We start from the raw sequence: 20,115 nt of genomic DNA, 5'->3' as shown, positions 1-20,115 counted from the left end.
ATATGATATGATAAGGAGGGACAAATCTTAAAAAAAAAAAAAAAGTTTTGCTTAATCATGTTTATATTGGCAAGTAGATGTATAACATGAGTCATAAAGGAATTGGTAGAGAACAATGTTTTCTTGCTCACCGAATCACTATATGCCAGAAATTTATTTGTCCACCACTAAAATTTTGACTTGTGTTTATTTGGTAACAAAAAATCTCTTCTTTCCCCTGCATGTCAAATTACTAGTGGCAGGTAGTAGTAAATTCTTGTTACTTAGCTAGCAAGGAAATAGTGTTCATTGGTAGTCACGCTGTAGTTTGCTCTCAGTAACTCAACCTTTTTTTTAAGCAAATAAAGTCTCAGAGATTAAGTTTCCGTTGACTATTTAACCCCAACGAAAAAGAAGAAGAAAAATGTCCTATAAAATAGAAACTATATCTGATATAAGAATTAAATAGTCGATATGTTAGACCTTCTGTTATATTGGTGTCTCAGATATTTTGCATCTTTTCAACAAATATACGCGTATCATCACTTCCTCTTTTAAATTTTCAACATAGATGCATCAATGTTAATCCCATGTAAATCAAACTATGGAAAGTTCCTTTTATGACTTCCTCACTTGGTAGATAGGTGCTCTATACTAACACGTCCCTCATGTAAAAGTTATAAGTTCAGCCCATCATCACGATGTGGCTGTTCAAATAACAGGCCCAATTTTCAAGATGGTCCTGGGCCATATGTTTCAGCACGGCCCAGTCCGTGGCCCTCAAAAGGATTACAATTCGAGTGCCAGATGCATCACTTCTCTTTTGCCACCGCTGACTAGGACCATATATTGAGTAGTTGAGTTGGAGTGTGACACATCGTCCCATTGTATAAGATTTTTTTCCACTCAAATTTATCAAAACCTTCTCTTTATCAAATCAGTAGGTTTGAGTATCGTTCTCTTTGTTTATAAATAATAATGCAATGTCACGAGAAATTAAACAAAACTTTAGTCAAAGTAAGTATAGTTCAGCGGTAATCAACATATATCTTTAACCAACCATGAGGTTGTGAGTTTGATCTCCATCCCTACGTGTTGTATTAAAAAACTTTATTTATAACAAACAAATCAAACGATTAGATATTGAATTAATTACTTTGGGTTTGCTTGCATGTTTTTTCCGGTTGTTTGAATTTTTAGGATTTTGAATGTTTTAAAGTCATTCCATATTTCAAATAAATTGTTTTGTTGTAGCTGGAAATATAACAATTTTTTTTCAGTACAATTGGGATGAGAGATTCGGACTCATGACGACTTCTTAGTAAGGACCGATGTCAATTATCGCTGAATTAAGTTCCTGTCGGCGAAATATAACAATTTTGAATATTGTTTTTTACCTAAAGAAGACAGTGGGTACTAAAATGATTAAATTTTTTAGGACTTCATACAATAAATTACCAACTTCTTGACACTCTTATATTCTAGTTTATTTACTAATATAAATTAAGAATATAATACTAAACTAGTAACCATTTTATCTTAACTTCCTTTCCAATGCACATCCATTAACATTAAGTTAAATTTCCACGTGTCAAATAATTTTAATTGTGAATGCTATACAAAATTTTATTATTTATATTTTATCGTATTCAAATTACATGATTTAAAATAATTTATTGAACTTTTTTTTCTTTTATCTTAAACCGATGACTGTACGGTTTAGACTATGATATTCATAATAAAAAAAATAACAGTAAATAAAATACCAAATCGTATAAGAGAACATAACAAAAGTATATATTTTCAATATGACAAAACCCAATTATTTCAACATAAAAAAGGAAAAGTAGAAATTAGTTAAAAAAACTGGCGTGGAAAACCAGTAATAAACAATAAATACGAAATGAAATATAGAGAAATAATCCAAATGGTTAATGTGGCAATTGAATCACGTAGTCAATTTTAACACATTTATAGAATAAAAATAGTTAACTGTTTAACTTGATGTAGTTAAGTAGTGAAATTAAAAAGAGGAGAAGAAAGGTAAATTTTAGCATAAATATAACATCTATTTATTATCAATGATTCGATTATTTATTATTACGCTTGTTTAACTAAAAACGACGAATCAAAATAATATGGATACATCTCAAAAATTTTTCAATAAATATTACAATTATTCAAATTTAGCAACAAAATGGGAAATTCACTCCCTATTCTATCCCAAAAACATGATTATTTTTTAAAAACAACTACGGTAGAAATCTCCAAATCCCAATTACAACTTTTTTTCAAAGTAAAAAAAAAAGAGGTTAATTGGTTTGGTTGGAATATGTTCTATCGGTGGGATGGGTTCCAAATCCATGTCGATTGATTTCTGTATCGAAACTCGTACAGAAATGCATACCTGGCATAGTTGCAATCTGTATTTCTATAATTTTTTTATTATTGTGCGTTCAACTTTTAATTTACAAATTTTAATATGTTTATTTGTATATTTTATCACGGCTTTGTGGTTTATTATCATTACATTGAATTTTCCATTTGCCATCCAATTAGAAAAATCAGTCCCTTTTAAGTTTCAGCATAGTTGAGGCAGATTATATATTCCCACTCTCTTCGTCTCTTCGCTCTCTCTCTCCCTCTCTCTTCTCCCTCTTTCTCCCTCTCCCTCTCTTCTGTAGATCTCTCCGCTCCCTCTGTCGTTCCGAGGGTCCGAGGGTTTCGTCGTTGCCTCAGATCTCGCCGTGCCTTCACTTCCGCGTATAGGCGTCCGCTCTCCTTCTCTCTCTGCTGCTGTCTTGTTAGATCCGCGGTTGTTTTTGCTATCGAGCAACCATGGCAGCCGCCAGCGCTCCGATCACCATGAAGGAAGCCATAACGGTATGTTTCCTCTTACTTTTCTTTTCTTGGAAATTTGAATTATGCACTGGCTCAGCTTAATTCCGGATTGTAATTGTGTTCCCATGTAGCCAGGTCTTAGATTGCTCAATTTTGTTTCGAGTTCGCATCCTGTGCTACCTGCTTGATTTGTTAATTTAAGTTGTTTTGACTTTTTACCTCTTATTTCAGTTGGCTCAGATCCGATGCTTGTTCTGTTTAGATCTGTTACTTTGTTGTCTATCTTACATTTGTTTCTTCATTTCTGGCTATTAGTTTGGGTCTATCGAGAGCACCAATTTTTTTTTCCGACAAGATGGATTGTATACTTACTGATCGGGTTGTCTGATCTGATGTAATTTCAGCTTCCGAGCATTGGAATTAATCCGCAATTCATTACATTCACGCACGTGACGATGGAATCAGATAAATATATTTGTGTCCGAGAAACATCACCGCAGAATAGTGTGGTGATTATCGATATGAACATGCCAATGCAGCCGTTGAGGAGGCCTATTACTGCGGACTCGGCACTTATGAATCCCAATTCTAGAATACTGGCTTTGAAAGGTATGATATGATTATTATGAGTTAATATATATATATATATATATATATATATATATATATATATTTGTTTTAAAATATTGTGGTGGTAAAAATGATAATAACGGAAACGTAGCTTTAAAATTTGATATCATTGATTTTGTTTCTAATCCTGTGTTGTTGTGGAAGATTTATGCAAACGACTTTCTACGACTTTGCATTTTTCAATGATGTTTGAGCCAGTGGAATTTAATTTGAGTTCCATCTGCATTGGGTTTGCTTAAGCTACAACTACTGAGAAAATCACTTAAAGTGCTCAAATTTCTAGTTTTTTGAGTTCAACTGTTTTACATTCTTTAAAATGGATTTTCAATATTGACGCGTATGAACGTAATATATGATGGGAAAGAGACACTCTAAAACATAAAGAATCTCTTTTATCTGCAAAGACAGGATTCACATAATCATTTTTAGTTGAAGTTCCGAATGACTTGAAAATATGTACTTAATGTAGTGTCTGTGCTGAACTGAACTCACTTTAATGTGAGCTTTATGTTTTGAAAATAGGAAACCCTTTCTATGGTCCGTGTTGGTTTATTTTTTGGCATAGGATTTATATCTATTATCTGTTTATATTATTATTATTATTGCCTATTTTGAACTATACTTGCCTATTTTGCACCATTTGTGTAGCTCAAGTTCAGGGATCAACTCAAGACCACCTACAAATATTCAACATTGAGATGAAGGCAAAAATGAAATCACATTTGATGCCTGAGCAGGTCGGAACTCTTTTTCTTTTCGGATTGAAACTCTCAGGTTGTTATGGATCATAATTTTCTCAGTGAGATCACATAGCAGTCATTAGTTTGATTTATTTATAGGTTGTCTTTTGGAAATGGATAACCACTAAGACATTGGGATTGGTCACACAAACTGCAGTATATCACTGGTCCATTGAAGGTTGGAAACATTTTCTAGTAACATTTCAAGTAATTATCAGCAGATATTAAATAATTTGTGTTATGGATACACTCACATGTGTATTTGTATTGCTTCAAGCGCAATTTCATTATTCGCCCCTTTATGGTCTTCACTCCCTCTTCTTGTAGGCGAATCTGAACCGGTGAAAGTGTTTGATAGAACAGCCAATCTGGCTAACAATCAGATTATAAACTATCGGTGTGATCCTTCTGAAAAGTGGTTAGTTTTGATTGGGATTGCACCTGGTTCACCTGAGGTATGTTATCATTTTTCTTTAATTCCTCTTCTCCATGAATACAGAACCTTGTTATAAATTTGTACATTCAACAGTTTTATGGATGGTGAAAATGTAAATGGCAAAGTTCTTTTTTTTTTAATAAGAAACATGTATTTCATTGATGATATGAAATATACAAAAGGCTGCATAGGCAAGTTACAAAAACGCAAATGGCAAAGTTCTTTTTACTTCCCCATCCACATGGAGGAAAAATGATTCAGATAGCAATACTATATGCAATACATTGTACTGGTTCTGGTAACGTCTGGTTTTAGTATCAGGAGTGATAAGGTATATAATTAACAGTGTTGTAGTTGATTGGGACTAGAGCACTACCAACTCTAAGTATGGTTCAGGCTTCATCCGTTCATCGTATAATAGTTTCTAAGCCATGTTTCCTTCTTCCTGAAGCAAATTTGAAGACCATTATAAGTGCTTTTAGCCTCTTGGTATTTTAGAACTTAGAATTATTGGGTACCACTCCTTACTGTCCTACTTAGCTGGTTGCCTTATGTCATAGCCTTTTTACCTCCTTGATGAATATACCTCCTTTTCATCTTTTTATCTCCTTCTTGATGAATACAAATTGTTGGTTTTGTAGCTTAATTATTTTTTTGGTATCTTGAAGTTGATGGCGTGCCAAAATTTTATCCATGTTTGCACTTATTGTATTTTGTAGAAGTATTGATGCTTTCACAACTCTAGGGTGGTTGTGGTTCTGATATGCTTTTCCTTATTATACAGAGGCCACAACTTGTGAAAGGGAATATGCAACTTTTCTCTGTGGATCAGCAGAGGAGTCAAGCTCTTGAAGCACATGCTGCATCATTTGCTCAATTTAAAGTATGAGGCGTTTTTTCAGTTCATGCACTTTTGGTGTATTCTTCAAATGTTAGTTTTGCTTTATCTGTTTTTTCTTTTTAAACAGCTTCCTGGGAATGAGAATCCTTCTACTCTTATATCCTTCGCCACTAAGACACTTAATGCTGGACAGATCACTTCCAAGTTACATGTCATTGAACTTGGTGCCCAGCCAGGTTAGCTTGTTTGCTTGCTCTTATATATTATATTTTGTTGTTTTCTGGGGATAAATTTGTTGTGCAGTTTAATGGGTTACTGGGTCAAAGTTACAACTGGTGTAAAATATTAGGTTTGGCTGTTCTCTGACTGCATAGGTCACAATTTTCTGGTGTTGCAATTGGTATCACCGAAATGAATTCATGGCCATCCAGATTGAATCTCCGTCTTCATTATCATAGATGTTTACTCATGCACAATCCCTCTAGAAAATTGATGAGAACTATTTAGATCTTTGAGTGAGGGACTGTAAGAAATCATAAACCAAAAACCTTGAAAGTGTCTGAGGGTAGTACTGGAGACCGAGAACCGAACCAAGACAGGTTGAAGTAGTTTTATGAAGGCTCACACTGTGAAGTGCTAAGACTTCTGTAAACATAGTTGTCATGGTACATTTTCTAAATGTGATTATTCACAGGAAAACCATCATTTACAAAGAAGCAAGCAGATCTATTCTTTCCACCTGATTTTGCTGATGACTTTCCTGTGGCAATGCAGGTATTAGAGAGTTACTACCTTTGCTTGACCAAATCCTAGTAACCCCTTTTGTGTAAATTTTAGTAATGGTTTTTATTTACAGATCTCACACAAATATAGTTTGATCTATGTGATCACCAAGCTCGGCCTGTTATTTGTATATGACTTGGAGACAGCTGCTGCTGTGTATAGAAATAGGATCAGTCCAGATCCTATATTTTTGACAGCAGAGGCTTCTTCGGTGGGAGGTTTTTATGCAATAAACAGGAGGGGCCAGGTGTTACTGGCCACTGTCAATGAACAAACAATTATCTCCTTCGTCAGTTCCCAAGTATGATCATGACCAAATTTCCTTCTCTTTTGGAATTATATATTTTTTTCATTCTGTATTAAAGTGACTCGGACTTTTTAAAACTTTTTGTTGGTTGTGACAGTTGAACAATTTAGAGCTTGCTGTCAATCTTGCTAAAAGAGGAAATCTTCCTGGTGCTGAAAATCTGGTAAGCTTGATTATATAAACGTAGTTCTTTTGATCCCACCATGGGTTGTTCATCCATTGGTCAAATAGGAAAGTTAGGGTCTGTAAAAAAAATCCCCTGGAAAATCCAATAAAACCATACAGGTTGGTTTCAAATAATTGGAACTTGTTTGAAAGAGGTGGGTCAGTTAAAATTAGTTTGAGTTGCAACTCAAGTTCATTAATATAAAAAAAAAACTCCGGATAAAATTTCTTAAGCTGTATTAATTTTACTTGGTGCTCTGCTTCTTTTTATTTATTTATTTATTAATTTTTTTTAATACCAAAATTTGCAAACAATAATTTACTAGATTAGCTTGACTTGTTTTGTCACGTAAAGTCAAATTTTTTTATGAAGTTTGCTTTGTTCTTATTGCTTCAAATTTAGAATCGATGATTATCATTCATGCCACTCTTAGCAATTTTTGGGTGGTTGATACATCCTTTCATAATTTTCACAGGTTGTCCAGCGTTTCCAAGAACTTTTTGCTCAAACAAAGTACAAAGAAGCCGCTGAGTTGGCTGCTGAATCTCCTCAAGGAATCCTCCGTACACCAGATACCGTTGCAAAATTTCAGGTCTTTTTTTCTTTTCCCCTCGTTTCCTCCCAAGTGTTGGTCATTATTTATAACCTTCGTATGTGTCATGTTATGCCATTGCTGTTGCTCTATTTTATTTTTGGATTAGGTCCCCGAGTGTAACTTGCTTGCTTTCTGCACGCAAAAATATATTTGTATATTTGCTTTCTTTGTTTTATATCTTTTTCCATGGGCGATAATATCATTTCTTCTCCTTTTTTGAGGTCTTAAATTGGTAAATAATTACTATATTAATGAATAATTACGAAGTAATGTTGGCTGGAAGACATTATCTCAAGAAAAATTGTATCCTTGATGTTGATTGGATCTTGGGGACACCTTGACGAAGGGGTTTCTTTTTCATTTCTGAATTATTACATGGGTTGATATTAATTAGTATATTTATGAAATGATGCAGAGTGTACCGATGCAAACTGGTCAAACACCGCCTCTACTGCAGTATTTTGGAACTCTATTAACGAGAGGAAAGCTGAATGCATTTGAGTCATTGGAACTATCCCGTCTAGTTGTAAACCAGAACAAGAAGAACCTCTTGGAGAATTGGTTGGCTGATGACAAGTTGGAATGCAGTGAGGAACTAGGGGACCTTGTGAAGGTTTGATTGCCCCCCTGTTGATGTCTCTTTTTTCTAGTTTCATGGGAGAAAATTATGTACTCCCTTATTAATTTAAAATTACGCAATTTGTGTTTTGATATCATTAATTGTGTTTTGTGTAGACTGTGGATAATGACCTTGCCTTGAAAATCTATATAAAAGCCAGAGCAACACCAAAAGTAGTTGCTGCCTTTGCTGAGCGGAGGGAGTTTGATAAGATTCTTATATATTCAAAGCAGGTAAAGGTCTTTGTCTTTTCTCTGCGTGATGTACAGAGTTATCTGATACCAATTTTCAGAGTCCTATTTTGTCATAAAATTAATCCTATTCTGGTTATATCTTCAAGAATTGTTATAGAAGTTTTTCTTGCTATAGGTTGGATACACGCCAGACTATTTATTCCTTTTGCAAACAATTCTCCGAACCGATCCTCAGGTATGCAGATACAAACTCAAAAGGCTTGTTAACTCATATATACAATTGATATCGGAAGACTAAGATTTTTCTTTTCCCTTGATCTATAGGGAGCGGTTAACTTTGCATTGATGATGTCACAAATGGAAGGAGGTTGTCCCGTCGACTACAACACAATAACCGATCTCTTTCTTCAGGTTTGTTATCTTCGTAGTGTTTAAGCTATGAATTTCGGTAATGGTCAATGCTGCTATCATCTTTCTCATCTTGTATTTACTGCATCATCAAAAGATGCAGTGTTTTTTTGCTTTTTCATTTTGTTGCATCACAATAATTTGGGTGAATAGATGGTTAAACATGTGATTATAATATGGTTCCTGCTTTGACCTTTTCCAGAGGAATTTGATTCGTGAGGCTACTGCTTTTCTGTTAGACGTTTTGAAGCCAAATCTACCTGAGCATGGTTTCCTCCAGACAAAGGTATTTTTCCCCCACGTTTCTGAATATAAAAGCTACCTTTGTTTGCTGATGGTATTATTTCAACTTTTTTCTATTGATGTTTTGTAGGTCCTAGAAATCAATCTGGTAACTTTTCCAAATGTTGCCGATGCCATATTGGCTAATGGAATGTTTGGTCATTATGATAGACCTCGAATTGCCCAACTTTGTGAAAAGGCTGGACTTTATGTGCGAGCTTTGCAGGCGAGATTACTTTTAGCAACTATAATCTATTTTCCAATTTTATAATATTTTTATCTCTTTATGGACTCATGCTAGGTTCATTGATTTTTCAACCTACTTGCAGCATTATACAGAGCTACCAGATATTAAACGAGTCATTGTGAACACGCATGCCATTGAACCGCAGGTTTATCTAGTTATTACTTGTATCTTTTATTACCTACTAGGAGTATGTTTATTCGAGATCTTATGCATCGTTATCTGCAGTCACTTGTAGAGTTCTTTGGTACCTTGTCTCGTGAGTGGGCTTTGGAGTGTATGAAGGACCTTTTGCTTGTCAATCTCAGAGGCAACCTCCAGATTATTGTGCAGGTAAACTGACAAACTTTCCATTTTTTAAAAAAAATTGAAAGAGAAGACAAAAACAGCCTAAGGGCCGGGGGAAGAGATAAGAAAAGAAAAATAACGGTTAAGATTATGATGTTTGTTTGTACAGGTTGCAAAGGAATATTGTGAACAGTTGGGGGTTGACGCGTGCATAAAGCTTTTTGAACAATTTAAGTCATATGAGGGCTTGTACTTTTTCTTGGGGTCATATTTGAGTTCAAGGTAATTTTCCTTGTTAGAAAGATTATATTTATTGTAGATAGTTTATTTTTCTCTATAGTTTTTTTAATTTTAATTTTAATTTATTCTTTTAACTTTTTTGGGACAGTGAGGATCCTGACATTCACTTCAAGTACATCGAGTCTGCTGCAAAGACAGGACAGATTAAGGAGGTTGAACGTGTAACAAGAGAATCAAATTTCTATGACCCAGAGAAAACAAAGAACTTTCTAATGGAGGCTAAGCTTCCAGATGCACGTCCTCTAATTAATGTTTGTGACCGGTTTGGATTTGTTCCAGATCTCACACATTACCTTTACACAAATAACATGCTGCGATACATTGAAGGTTATGTTCAAAAGGTATGTAGCTTTGCTAGTTTGGTGCACTTTCCACCTTTCCATCTGCTCAAAATAATTATATGAAGGTTGTTACTATTTAAATCACTTTTGGTGGCATAATTTGGTAGGTGAACCCTGGGAATGCTCCTTTAGTTGTTGGCCAGCTGCTGGATGATGAGTGTCCCGAAGATTTCATTAAAGGTTTGATCCTCTCAGTTCGTTCTTTGCTTCCTGTGGAGCCCCTAGTGGATGAATGTGAAAAGAGGTGCTGTTTCCGATCCGTTCCCTCTCCCCCACTCATTCTTATTTCTTAATTGTTTTCTAACCATATGCTTTATGTATAATGATGAGATCTGTGTTATTTATTTGATGCAGAAACCGGTTACGGTTACTTACTCAATTTTTGGAGCATCTGGTGAGTGAGGGAAGCCAGGATGTACATGTTCATAATGCTCTGGGTAAAATTATTATTGATAGCAACAATAATCCAGAGCACTTCCTCACCACCAATCCATACTATGATTCCCGGGTAGTGGGTAAATATTGTGAAAAACGTGATCCCACTTTAGCTGTTGTGGCCTATCGACGTGGACAATGTGATGATGAGCTTATTAACGTTACAAACAAAAATTCTTTGTTCAAACTGCAAGCAAGGTTAGTGATTTATTAAAATTTTTAATTGTTTAAGTATAATGGAATCACTAGTAGCAATATGGTTTATTCGTAAATATGAACTGTTTTGTAGATATGTGGTTGAGAGGATGGATGGCGATCTCTGGGAGAAAGTTCTTAACCCTGAAAATGAATATAGAAGGCAGCTCATTGATCAAGTTGTGTCTACAGCCTTGCCAGAAAGCAAGAGTCCAGAGCAAGTTTCAGCTGCCGTTAAGGCTTTTATGACAGCAGATCTGCCACATGAATTAATTGAACTTCTTGAGAAGATCGTCCTTCAAAACTCTGCATTTAGTGGAAACTTTAATCTGCAAAATCTGCTCATATTGACAGCCATCAAGGCAGATCCTTCCAGAGTTATGGATTACATTAACAGACTGGATAATTTTGATGGACCTGCAGTTGGTGAGGTGGCTGTGGAGGCACAACTATATGAGGAGGCATTTGCCATTTTCAAGAAGTTCAACTTGAATGTTCAAGCTGTCAATGTCTTGTTGGATAACATTCAAAGTATTGAACGAGCTGTAGAGTTTGCTTTCCGGGTTGAAGAAGATGCGGTTTGGAGCCAGGTGGCAAAGGCTCAACTGAAGGAAGGACTGGTGAGCGATGCTATTGAGTCATTTATCCGTGCAGATGATGCCACTCAATTTCTGGAAGTCATTCGTGCTGCCGAGGATGCAAATGTGTATCATGACCTAGTAAGGTACCTTTTGATGGTTCGGGAGAAGGCAAAAGAACCCAAGGTGGACAGTGAGCTGATATATGCCTATGCTAAAATTGATCGGTTGGCTGAGATCGAAGAATTTATTCTCATGCCTAACGTGGCTAATCTTCAAAATGTTGGCGATCGCTTGTATGATGAAGCCTTGTACGAGGCTGCTAAAATTATATTTGCTTTTATTTCTAACTGGGCCAAGTTGGCTATCACACTTGTAAAGCTGAAACAGTTCCAAGGCGCTGTTGATGCAGCACGAAAAGCAAACAGTGCGAAGACATGGAAGGAAGTGTGCTTTGCTTGTGTTGATGCTGAAGAGTTCCGTTTAGCACAGATATGCGGTCTTAACATTATTATTCAGGTGAATATGACAGTAAAATTCTTCCACTTATTTTTGTCTCTCTCTCTCTCTCTCTCTCTCTCTCTCTCTCTCTCTCTCTCTCTCTCTCTCTCTCTCTCTCTCTCCCCTCCTAGGATGGGGCCTGTGTGGCACAAAGATGCAAACCACTTTAGCTATTATTTTCTCGTGGATAATGTTGGATTTATTAGATTTAGTTCCACATCCACACATCTTCGTTGCAAGGCCAGGTGCCTTGGGATGCTATTTTGTGGACTTAGGCTTCCATCCTACTGTACTATGGTGTGTGATGTGACTTGGTAATTTGTTAATCATCTTCTGGTGTCTCAATGAATAGGTGGATGATCTTGAGGAGGTCAGTGAATATTATCAGAATAGAGGATGCTTCAATGAATTAATCTCTCTAATGGAGAGTGGATTGGGGCTTGAACGGGCTCATATGGGTATCTTCACTGAGTTGGGAGTTTTGTATGCAAGATACCGCTATGAGAAGCTTATGGAGCATATCAAACTGTTCTCAACCAGGCTGAATATTCCTAAGCTTATACGAGCTTGTGATGAACAGCAGCATTGGAAGGAACTCACCTATTTGTATATCCAGTACGATGAATTTGATAATGCTGCAACTACCATCATGAATCATTCTCCAGAAGCATGGGATCACATGCAGTTTAAAGATGTTGCAGTCAAAGTTGCTAATGTGGAATTGTATTACAAGGCCGTTCATTTTTACTTGCAAGAGCATCCTGATCTTATTAACGATCTTCTCAATGTGCTTGCTCTGCGTGTAGACCACACACGAGTTGTTGATATTATGAAGAAGGTAATACTTTGGAGCCATTTTTTTACCCCAACACCTTATTTTAATAGTCCTCTTAATGCTGAGTACATTCCTATCTTGGATATTAGGCTGGTCACTTGCTGCTTGTGAAGCCATACATGATTGCAGTTCAGAGCAACAATGTGTCTGCTGTGAATGAGGCCTTGAATGGAATATATGTTGAAGAGGAAGACTATGATAGATTGCGTGAATCAATTGACCTGCACGATAATTTTGATCAAATAGGCCTTGCACAGAAGGTGAAGTAATGTTATCCATCTGGATGAGTGAAATAAATCTGGTTGCACAAACTTAAATAATGTGTTTTTTTGCAGATTGAGAAGCACGAGTTACTTGAAATGAGACGTGTCGCAGCCTACATATACAAGAAAGCAGGGAGATGGAAGCAATCCATTGCATTGTCAAAGAAAGACAATCTCTACAAGGATGCCATGGAGACAGCATCACAATCTGGCGACCGGGAACTTGCCGAGGAGTTGCTTGTGTACTTCATTGAACAGGTATATTTGATCTTTATGGTTTTTTTTTAACAAAACATGCTCATGCATTTTGATACAAAAGTTTTAGCGATATATTGAATGTTAAATCACTGCAAGTGATGGAGGCACGTGATTTTAACCTAAGATCCAATAATTGGTAATTATGTCGAAGGTCGAAATTGTTGTTTTTAGATGTGGAAAAAGCTCTTTATTTTCTTGTTTGAACTTGGCTCTAGAATTTATTGTCATTTATTGAATGTCAAGTCACTGCAAGTCTGCAAGTTATGGATGTACACAATTCAAATAACTGAAAATCCAACATTTAAAACTGGGTCAATTAGATCAGATGCAAATAAAAGCACTCCTCTCATTTCTTGTGTGAACATGGCTTGCTTGGTGCTTTTGTTTGAGCCTTGATCTCATAGCTAAGGTAATGGGTTGGACGGAGAGATTTACAAAGGCCTCTCATGGTGGATTCTGTGTTTCATCTGGTTTATCAGTGCTTTCAGGAAGCGCCTATGGCATGCTTTACCATTTAACAAGAACAATGAAAAGATTCACTACATATGTTTTCTCGCTGCTTCACTTTGTTATGTATATAGCATATTGTATCGTAACTTGACATTGTGAGAATGAAATTATTTTTAATCTTTTCATAACTGGCTGCTGTTCAGGGAAAGAAGGAATGCTTTGCATCATGCCTCTTTGTTTGCTATGATTTAATTCGGGTTGACGTTGCTCTTGAACTTGCCTGGATCAACAACATGGTCGACTTTGCTTTCCCATACCTGTTGCAGGTGACTTCTCGTCCTTAATGCAATTTTTCTAATAACCCAGTTATTGATAGGACTTTAAATCTGGAGATACTTTGGACTCCACCAAGGTTTCCTAGGAACTCTGGATGTTGGCCTTTGGTTGTGATGAAAACTGTCTTCCAAGTTAGCCCATTAGCTGTCTTCCTCGTGGCATATTTAGAAATTAGAGGTGCTTGGCTCATAGCTTTAGTTTGTGTAACCTAGAGTTAACAACTCGAGTCTATATTTGAGGTGTGGATTGCTGCACATTCTAGATTATGAGTTTCCTAGTTCTGCGGAAAACACAAATTTAAACTATAAAAATCCAGACTTGTGAAATTTAGCTTTTATAATACTTCATGTTAACTTTTACAAATCATAGAACCCACCCGCCAAACTTGTAGGGGTACATAAAACTCAAGTTTCTATATTCTATTATTTCAGAATCTAAACCTAGATGACACTAATTCAGACTTTCCTACCTCAGGCTTCAGAAACCTAGGTTTATTTATTTATTTTAATTTTTGATAATCGAGTTAGGGCTTTGCTCCAGTATACCTGGGGTACTCACGCTAGCACCAAGACTCGAAATCGGGAGACATAAAGAATTTTTTGTATTAAGCTAGACTTGAACTTGAGATCTCTAAACTAATATGACCATTGCCCTTGAGACCGCCACTTGGGGGCCAGAAACTTAGGTTTATTAAAACCATGAACTAAACATTCCCTCGAGGACTATTCAATGCTTGTCACTCAGCCAAGTTCAGTTAGGTCTACCCGCTTCCAAGTTGCCTGTTCTTTTACTTCTGTTTATCTTCATTGTTCCAAAATATGACTGTCCACATAGTATGTGACCTGATAAAAATTCCTTCATATCGCAGTTTATCCGAGAATATACAGGAAAGGTTGATGAACTTGTGAAGGACAAGATTGAGGCTGTCAAAGAGGTCAAGGCTAAAGAGCAGGAAGAGAAGGACGTCATTGCCCAGCAGGTAAATCCCTCAGTTCTTGTATCAATACCTTGTTTGAAGTTTTCGGTCTTTGTTGGTATCCGTGTCCCAGCTGTTCAATATTTCTTCCTGTATTCTAAAATTTGAGCTCCACCTGCAGAACATGTATGCTCAGTTGCTGCCTCTTGCTTTGCCTGCACCGCCTATGCCGGGTATGGGAGGAGGACCAGGTATGGGAGGACCGGGAATGCCAGGTTTTGCACCGCCACCGCCTATGGGTGGAATGGGGATGCCTCCAATGCCACCTTTTGGGATGCCACCCATGGGTAGCAGCTATTAACACATAGAAAGCCTAGCAAAAAAAGCGGGAATCGACTATAGATTCTAGGGAGAGTTAAAACCTTGCATTTAGGGGGGCTTTTCTTACCTTTATTTTATGCTTCTCCCAAGTTCCTCGATGGATGAAAAAAATCTTGAATTTTTGTCTTTCTGTTCCTGTGTTATAGTGTTGTGGACTTACTTGTCTTGTAATATTCTTTTGGTAGCGCAGGCATTTTTTTGGATGTTGGTGCAGCAACCTGAGGGTTCTGTATTTTAAGATTTTTTTTAATCCCCTCCACTGTAGCTTTGGCCTTTCATCAGGAAATGCTGTTTTTAACGACGATAAGAAACCAGATTCATAGATTATCGTTTTTGTTTCGGCACCTTATATTTTATCCGACTTTCATTTTTGTATCCCTTATGGTGTGAATAATTCTTTTGCTCATATTTGTTAGTTTGAGGCTTACATGAGTTTGCAAATTTAATTTTCTTCAAGACTTGTATCTATTTGGTAATTTGATGAGTTATGGTGTATCGTTTTCAATTTTCCTTTGGTTACGTCTTTCTATTTGATTGTAGTTAACATCACTGTGCTTTAGGGCGAGCCTAATGAAGGGACATCTATTGACATACCAAGTAGAAACTCAATAACTTGCGTTTAATCTGAAAGAAAAACTGTGAACTTTATGTAAGTATTTGTGTTCTCTTTCTACCGAGGGGAAAGAATCGAAAGATGGTTAGCAGTGCAGTGAGGAAATTTTGTGCTACGGAAGAAATAATAATGTAGGCAATGTACTTTGCCATGAAATAGATGCACATGGTGGCCACCAGGTGGTACGAATTGATATTTTACAAGTTTGAAACTCCTTTTTCTATTACCCTTGAATAAAAAACAAAATCTGACCATTATATAATTTAGACGATTGTACATTTAGCATGGACCGTATGGTTGAGATGAAATACTATAAAAACAACTAAAATATTTATAAATATAGCATCCAAGTCGTAGTCATTTAGTAATTAATAATCTTTTGAGAGAGAAAAGGGGGTTTACTTGATGAACTTTACACCAATTTCATTGTTTGGATTACCATGTGAAAGGTCCGGATTCGAAGTCACGATTTTTTTTATTTTTTATTTTTTGTAAAAAATAAGAGCCTTGAGAGTTATGCTCTAGCCAAGTTGTAAAAAGTTGCGGCGGATATTGAGGTGAGGCCAATCCAATTATATGGTGGACAGTAACACGTTGGAGCTACATCATTTGTTAACGCAACCTTGTGATTTGGCACATTTTTCTCACATCTCTTGCCGACGAAATTATTTCCCTCAACCCAATCCCTATCCACAAATTTCACTCTCCATTCTCATAGATACCAGAAGTAAATGGCACCCAGAAAAAGAACCCCTCCCCGCACCCATATTTCTCTTCCAAATCTACAGGATCAAAGAGTTAAAAAAGAGTGAGAGTTGTGCAAAAGAGGGGAAATTATGGGCACCACATGATTTGTGGGAGATGGGACTTTTGCAAAATTGAGAAGTTGATCAGAGGTCGTATCAATCTTTAATGCCCTCTTTACATTCAATTACAATGTTTGTGCAAAATGGGTCCCTACATTATGGCCCCCCTCTTCGTATTTTGCAATTCAAGCTTTGTTGTTTGCTTCTGTAAAGAGAGTTGAGTTTCTTTCTGAACAAGCCGCTATGGAGAGGCCCTCTCTCTTTGGGAATCCAACTTTAATTGGTAAAGTTGTTGAGGTTTCAGGGAGGGTTTGTTTTCTTTTCCTCCTTTATCTTTTATAAGATTGTAACTGTTAACACACCCAAAAGCTACATGAAAAGTTGCCTACAAAGGAGCTTGGAAACATGGAGGAGCTGTTGATGTGGAGTGTGATGTGTTGGGTTCCATTTTCAATCTCCATAGTGGAAATATTCAGTATTATGTGTTGAAAACTCACAGTATTGGTACTTCTTTTAAGTTTGGAATTCTGTATGACCTTGTTTTGGAGGAAGAAGAAACAGAAAAATCCTATGTTTAAAGACATGATACTGTGGTTTTTACAGTACTAAATGTTTTGCTGTATAGATTGGATTGAATGTGATAAAAAGGAGGTTTTTTTACACAAACCCATGAAAGAAATTACCTTAAATCCAAGTGGGTGGGAGTTGATTTTGTATGGAGATAAAAAAAATTTCGCTGAAAGTTACTCAAAAATCAAAGATCTTCTAGATCTGCCACTGTTTTCAGGTCAATACGGGATTGGGATCTCATTAGTTTCAACAATTACTCGAGTTTGTTGCTTATGCTTTTGTTTATGGCTACATTGTTTCAGTTTTTATTTTCTTTCTTGACTCAAACAATCATTTAAATTTGGTGGGTAATGGTTTTACATGAGGACAATCTTTAATTGATGAGATCGTGGAGGCTTAGCTTTATCAAAGGGGAAAAACAGAAACTTCAAACTGAAATGACAGGCATATACAGCCAAACATGATTTTCGTTTGACAAATTAAAGGCTATTGGACGTCACACCAATCACCATCAAGATTTGAAGATCACACACACATTATTTTTAGTGCAATCAACAGTAGCTCTCCAGATGCAACCATAAAAACCAGAGTTTGGGTCGGATTTCAGAAGACTGGTCCTTGCCTCTAGTCATGGAAGAGAACTGGGATTGTTCTACAAAGCCTGAGGGGCTAAATTGGGCTCACTGCAATTCCAATTCAAGCCGTGAACCACCTTCTCTGCTTCTCCCATGGATGATTAATCCTCAGCTTTCGAGCTCGACAGAGCTTCAGTTTGATGGGTTCCCTTCATTTTCAACCCCTTCAGAAGGAATTATTGCAGAAGATAGAGGAGCTTCTGCTTCCAAGAGCCATAGCCAAGCAGAGAAGAGGCGTAGGGACAGAATCAATGCCCAGCTTGCAATTTTAAGGAAACTCGTTCCCAAATCTGATAAGGTACTATCTCTCTCTCTCTCTCTCTCTAACTGAATGACCTGAAACACTGAACATAGCAAAAAGTATCCACTTTTCCATTCTCCCAGTAAATAACAGATCCCATGTCAACAGATGGAGATGGTACAAAGGCTGTTCATTTTCCACTCCTTTCCCCTTTATACTTCTTAGTCTCTTATCCATTAAATTTTCTATGGATTATGTTGAACATGGTTAGAAATAGACCTCCTACTTTCTTGTTGCTTTAGGAGATAAGGGATATTAAATTTTGTGTGGATTATGTTGAACATGGTTAAGAAATAGACCTCCTCTTTTCTGGTTGCTTTAGGAGATAAGGGATATAAATTTCAGGTTGTGTTAAAAGTTCGTGAAGTTATTTCATTGTAATTAGACCAAACAAGAATGGAATCCTGAGGACTTGAACCTACGCATCGGGCCTTGGAAACCCATGTTCCACCAAACTGAACTAAGAGAGATTTCTTGTTAAGCTGGATTCAACCATAAAGAAAAGAATTCCTTTTGTACCCATGTGACTGTTTCATATCAATTCTTTTGTTTGTTATTGCAATATATCTAACCTATGACTAACTGTAAATTGTGATTGTAATGGAAGTTGACTCATAAAAATTGTATAGCTCTTCGTGTTCTCTCTTTTAAACTTATTCTTATGCTTCTAAGAGCAGCAAAGATTCAGGACCCATCTTCTTGTTTCCTATGGCAGATGGACAAGGCAGCTCTATTAGGAAGCGCAATTGATCAAGTGAAAGACCTGAAGAGAAAAGCAATTGAAGTCAGCAAGAACATGACGGTTCCAACAGACATGGATGAAGTAACCATCGACTCCGCCATGGTTGAAGACAACCACAGCACGGACAATATTGCGATAAAGGTATCAGTGAGCTGCGACGATCGGCCAGAACTGTTCACAGAGCTCATCCAAGTGATCAAGGGGCTGAGGCTCACAACAATAAGAGCTGATATGGCTAGTGTTGGTGGCCGCATTAAAAGCATACTTGTCCTTTGCAATAAAGATGGTGAAAGAAGTGTCTGCTTAAACACTGTTCAACAGTCTCTAAAATTAGTATTAAGTAGAATGTCATCCTCGTCGACTGCCTCGACCTGTCGTATTAGAAGCAAACGACAGAGGTTTTTCCTCCCTTCTCATTTCTCCAAGTAATTTTTTCCTTTCTGCCTTCAATCTTTTAATTGTGAACATCCAGCACCGGGTTTATCGAGTGCGATGCTAAATTCATAATGGATAGAGCAAAAGATAAGAAGATGAAAAAACCCAGAAGCATTTGAAGCTGTTGCTACAACAAACTGTCTATCCATTTAAAAGGAGAGGTTTGCAATTAGATTGGAAAACGAAGTACAGATTGTGAATTCCATTAAAAGATTCATTACAGTAGCCTCTTCCGAAGTTGAAACATTAGAAGTTCAATGTGGTACTAGCGTAGTAAAAAAAGGCACAACGAAAAGAGATGAAGCAGAGGAGAGCTTGAGATATATCGGCATAAATCAACAGATTTGTAAAAGCCATATGAACTTCTAGTGACGCTCATATGTCTCACTAAGTTGATTTTCCCTCGAAGCAATATGGATAGAGTTGGAAAAAAAAAAAAAACAAGTAACAATACATAACTAAAACGAACCGTCAATGAAAGATGTGTAGTTTAGACAGTTGCTGAAGGAAAAGTAGTACTATTTTCTATTGTTCTTGTAATTTAGAACTTGGTAACGTAACATTTGATTTTGGGACACGGCTCAAAAGTGTACTATCATTTGTACCGAGAACCAACTATTAAGTCAAAAGTTAGGATCAAATTCAGGGCTCCATCGTCATCTGGAAACAGGGGGAAAAGGAGAAATAAGGTGTAGAGCATTAAAACCAAGCATTAATAGCCTCATTTGCCGTTCGATTAAACTATCATATTGGAATTAGGATTGGAATTTTCCTTCATTATGATTAAAAAAAACCAGAACAATAATAGAACTTCAAAACTCGAAAACTAATCAAACAAAATAAGAACATACAGGGAAGCAGAAACGCTGTC

General features: G+C 36.6%; 2 protein-coding genes across 2 annotated transcripts; both read left to right on the top strand.

Annotated features, from left to right (window-relative positions):
• The first annotated feature begins 2,589 nt into the window (after nt 1-2,589).
• Nucleotides 2,590-15,517, top strand: LOC111006251 (clathrin heavy chain 1). Its single transcript, XM_088123347.1, has 30 exons — nt 2,590-2,862; nt 3,225-3,429; nt 4,099-4,187; nt 4,290-4,368; nt 4,518-4,645; nt 5,411-5,509; nt 5,595-5,703; nt 6,162-6,241; nt 6,324-6,551; nt 6,655-6,720; nt 7,199-7,315; nt 7,734-7,931; nt 8,054-8,170; nt 8,307-8,366; nt 8,456-8,542; nt 8,742-8,825; nt 8,913-9,047; nt 9,151-9,213; nt 9,294-9,398; nt 9,523-9,635; nt 9,742-9,994; nt 10,102-10,238; nt 10,349-10,627; nt 10,719-11,721; nt 12,056-12,541; nt 12,628-12,798; nt 12,874-13,059; nt 13,713-13,835; nt 14,714-14,824; nt 14,943-15,517. The coding sequence occupies exons 1-30, from the start codon at nt 2,818-2,820 to the stop codon at nt 15,120-15,122; spliced, it is 5,136 nt and encodes a 1,711-aa protein (XP_087979473.1). The 5' UTR covers nt 2,590-2,817; the 3' UTR covers nt 15,123-15,517.
• Nucleotides 15,518-17,367: 1,850 nt separating this feature from the next.
• Nucleotides 17,368-19,688, top strand: LOC111006626 (basic helix-loop-helix (bHLH) DNA-binding superfamily protein). The gene is made up of 2 exons (XM_022278654.2): nt 17,368-18,064; nt 18,783-19,688. Exons 1-2 carry the CDS (start codon nt 17,762-17,764, stop codon nt 19,236-19,238), a joined length of 759 nt encoding a protein of 252 aa, XP_022134346.1. The 5' UTR covers nt 17,368-17,761; the 3' UTR covers nt 19,239-19,688.
• Nucleotides 19,689-20,115: the final 427 nt, after the last annotated feature.

This window comes from Momordica charantia, assembly GCF_013281855.1.
Source record: "Momordica charantia cultivar OHB3-1 chromosome 4 unlocalized genomic scaffold, Mcharantia_2.0 BLBB01000004.1, whole genome shotgun sequence".
Lineage (NCBI taxonomy): Eukaryota > Viridiplantae > Streptophyta > Magnoliopsida > Cucurbitales > Cucurbitaceae > Momordica > Momordica charantia.
Note: the sequence above shows the minus strand (reverse complement) of the source record. Positions and strands in the feature narration are given on the sequence as shown.

Coding starts and splice junctions, on each gene's coding strand:
- LOC111006626 (XM_022278654.2), top strand. CDS start 17,762: ATGGAAGAGAACTGGGATTGTTCTACAAAGCCTGAGGGGCTAAATTGG. Junction 18,065..18,782: donor TCGTTCCCAAATCTGATAAG/GTACTATCTCTC, acceptor TTCCTATGGCAG/ATGGACAAGGCAGCTCTATT.
- LOC111006251 (XM_088123347.1), top strand. CDS start 2,818: ATGGCAGCCGCCAGCGCTCCGATCACCATGAAGGAAGCCATAACG. Junction 8,367..8,455: donor TTCTCCGAACCGATCCTCAG/GTATGCAGATAC, acceptor CTTGATCTATAG/GGAGCGGTTAACTTTGCATT. Junction 9,995..10,101: donor TTGAAGGTTATGTTCAAAAG/GTATGTAGCTTT, acceptor ATAATTTGGTAG/GTGAACCCTGGGAATGCTCC.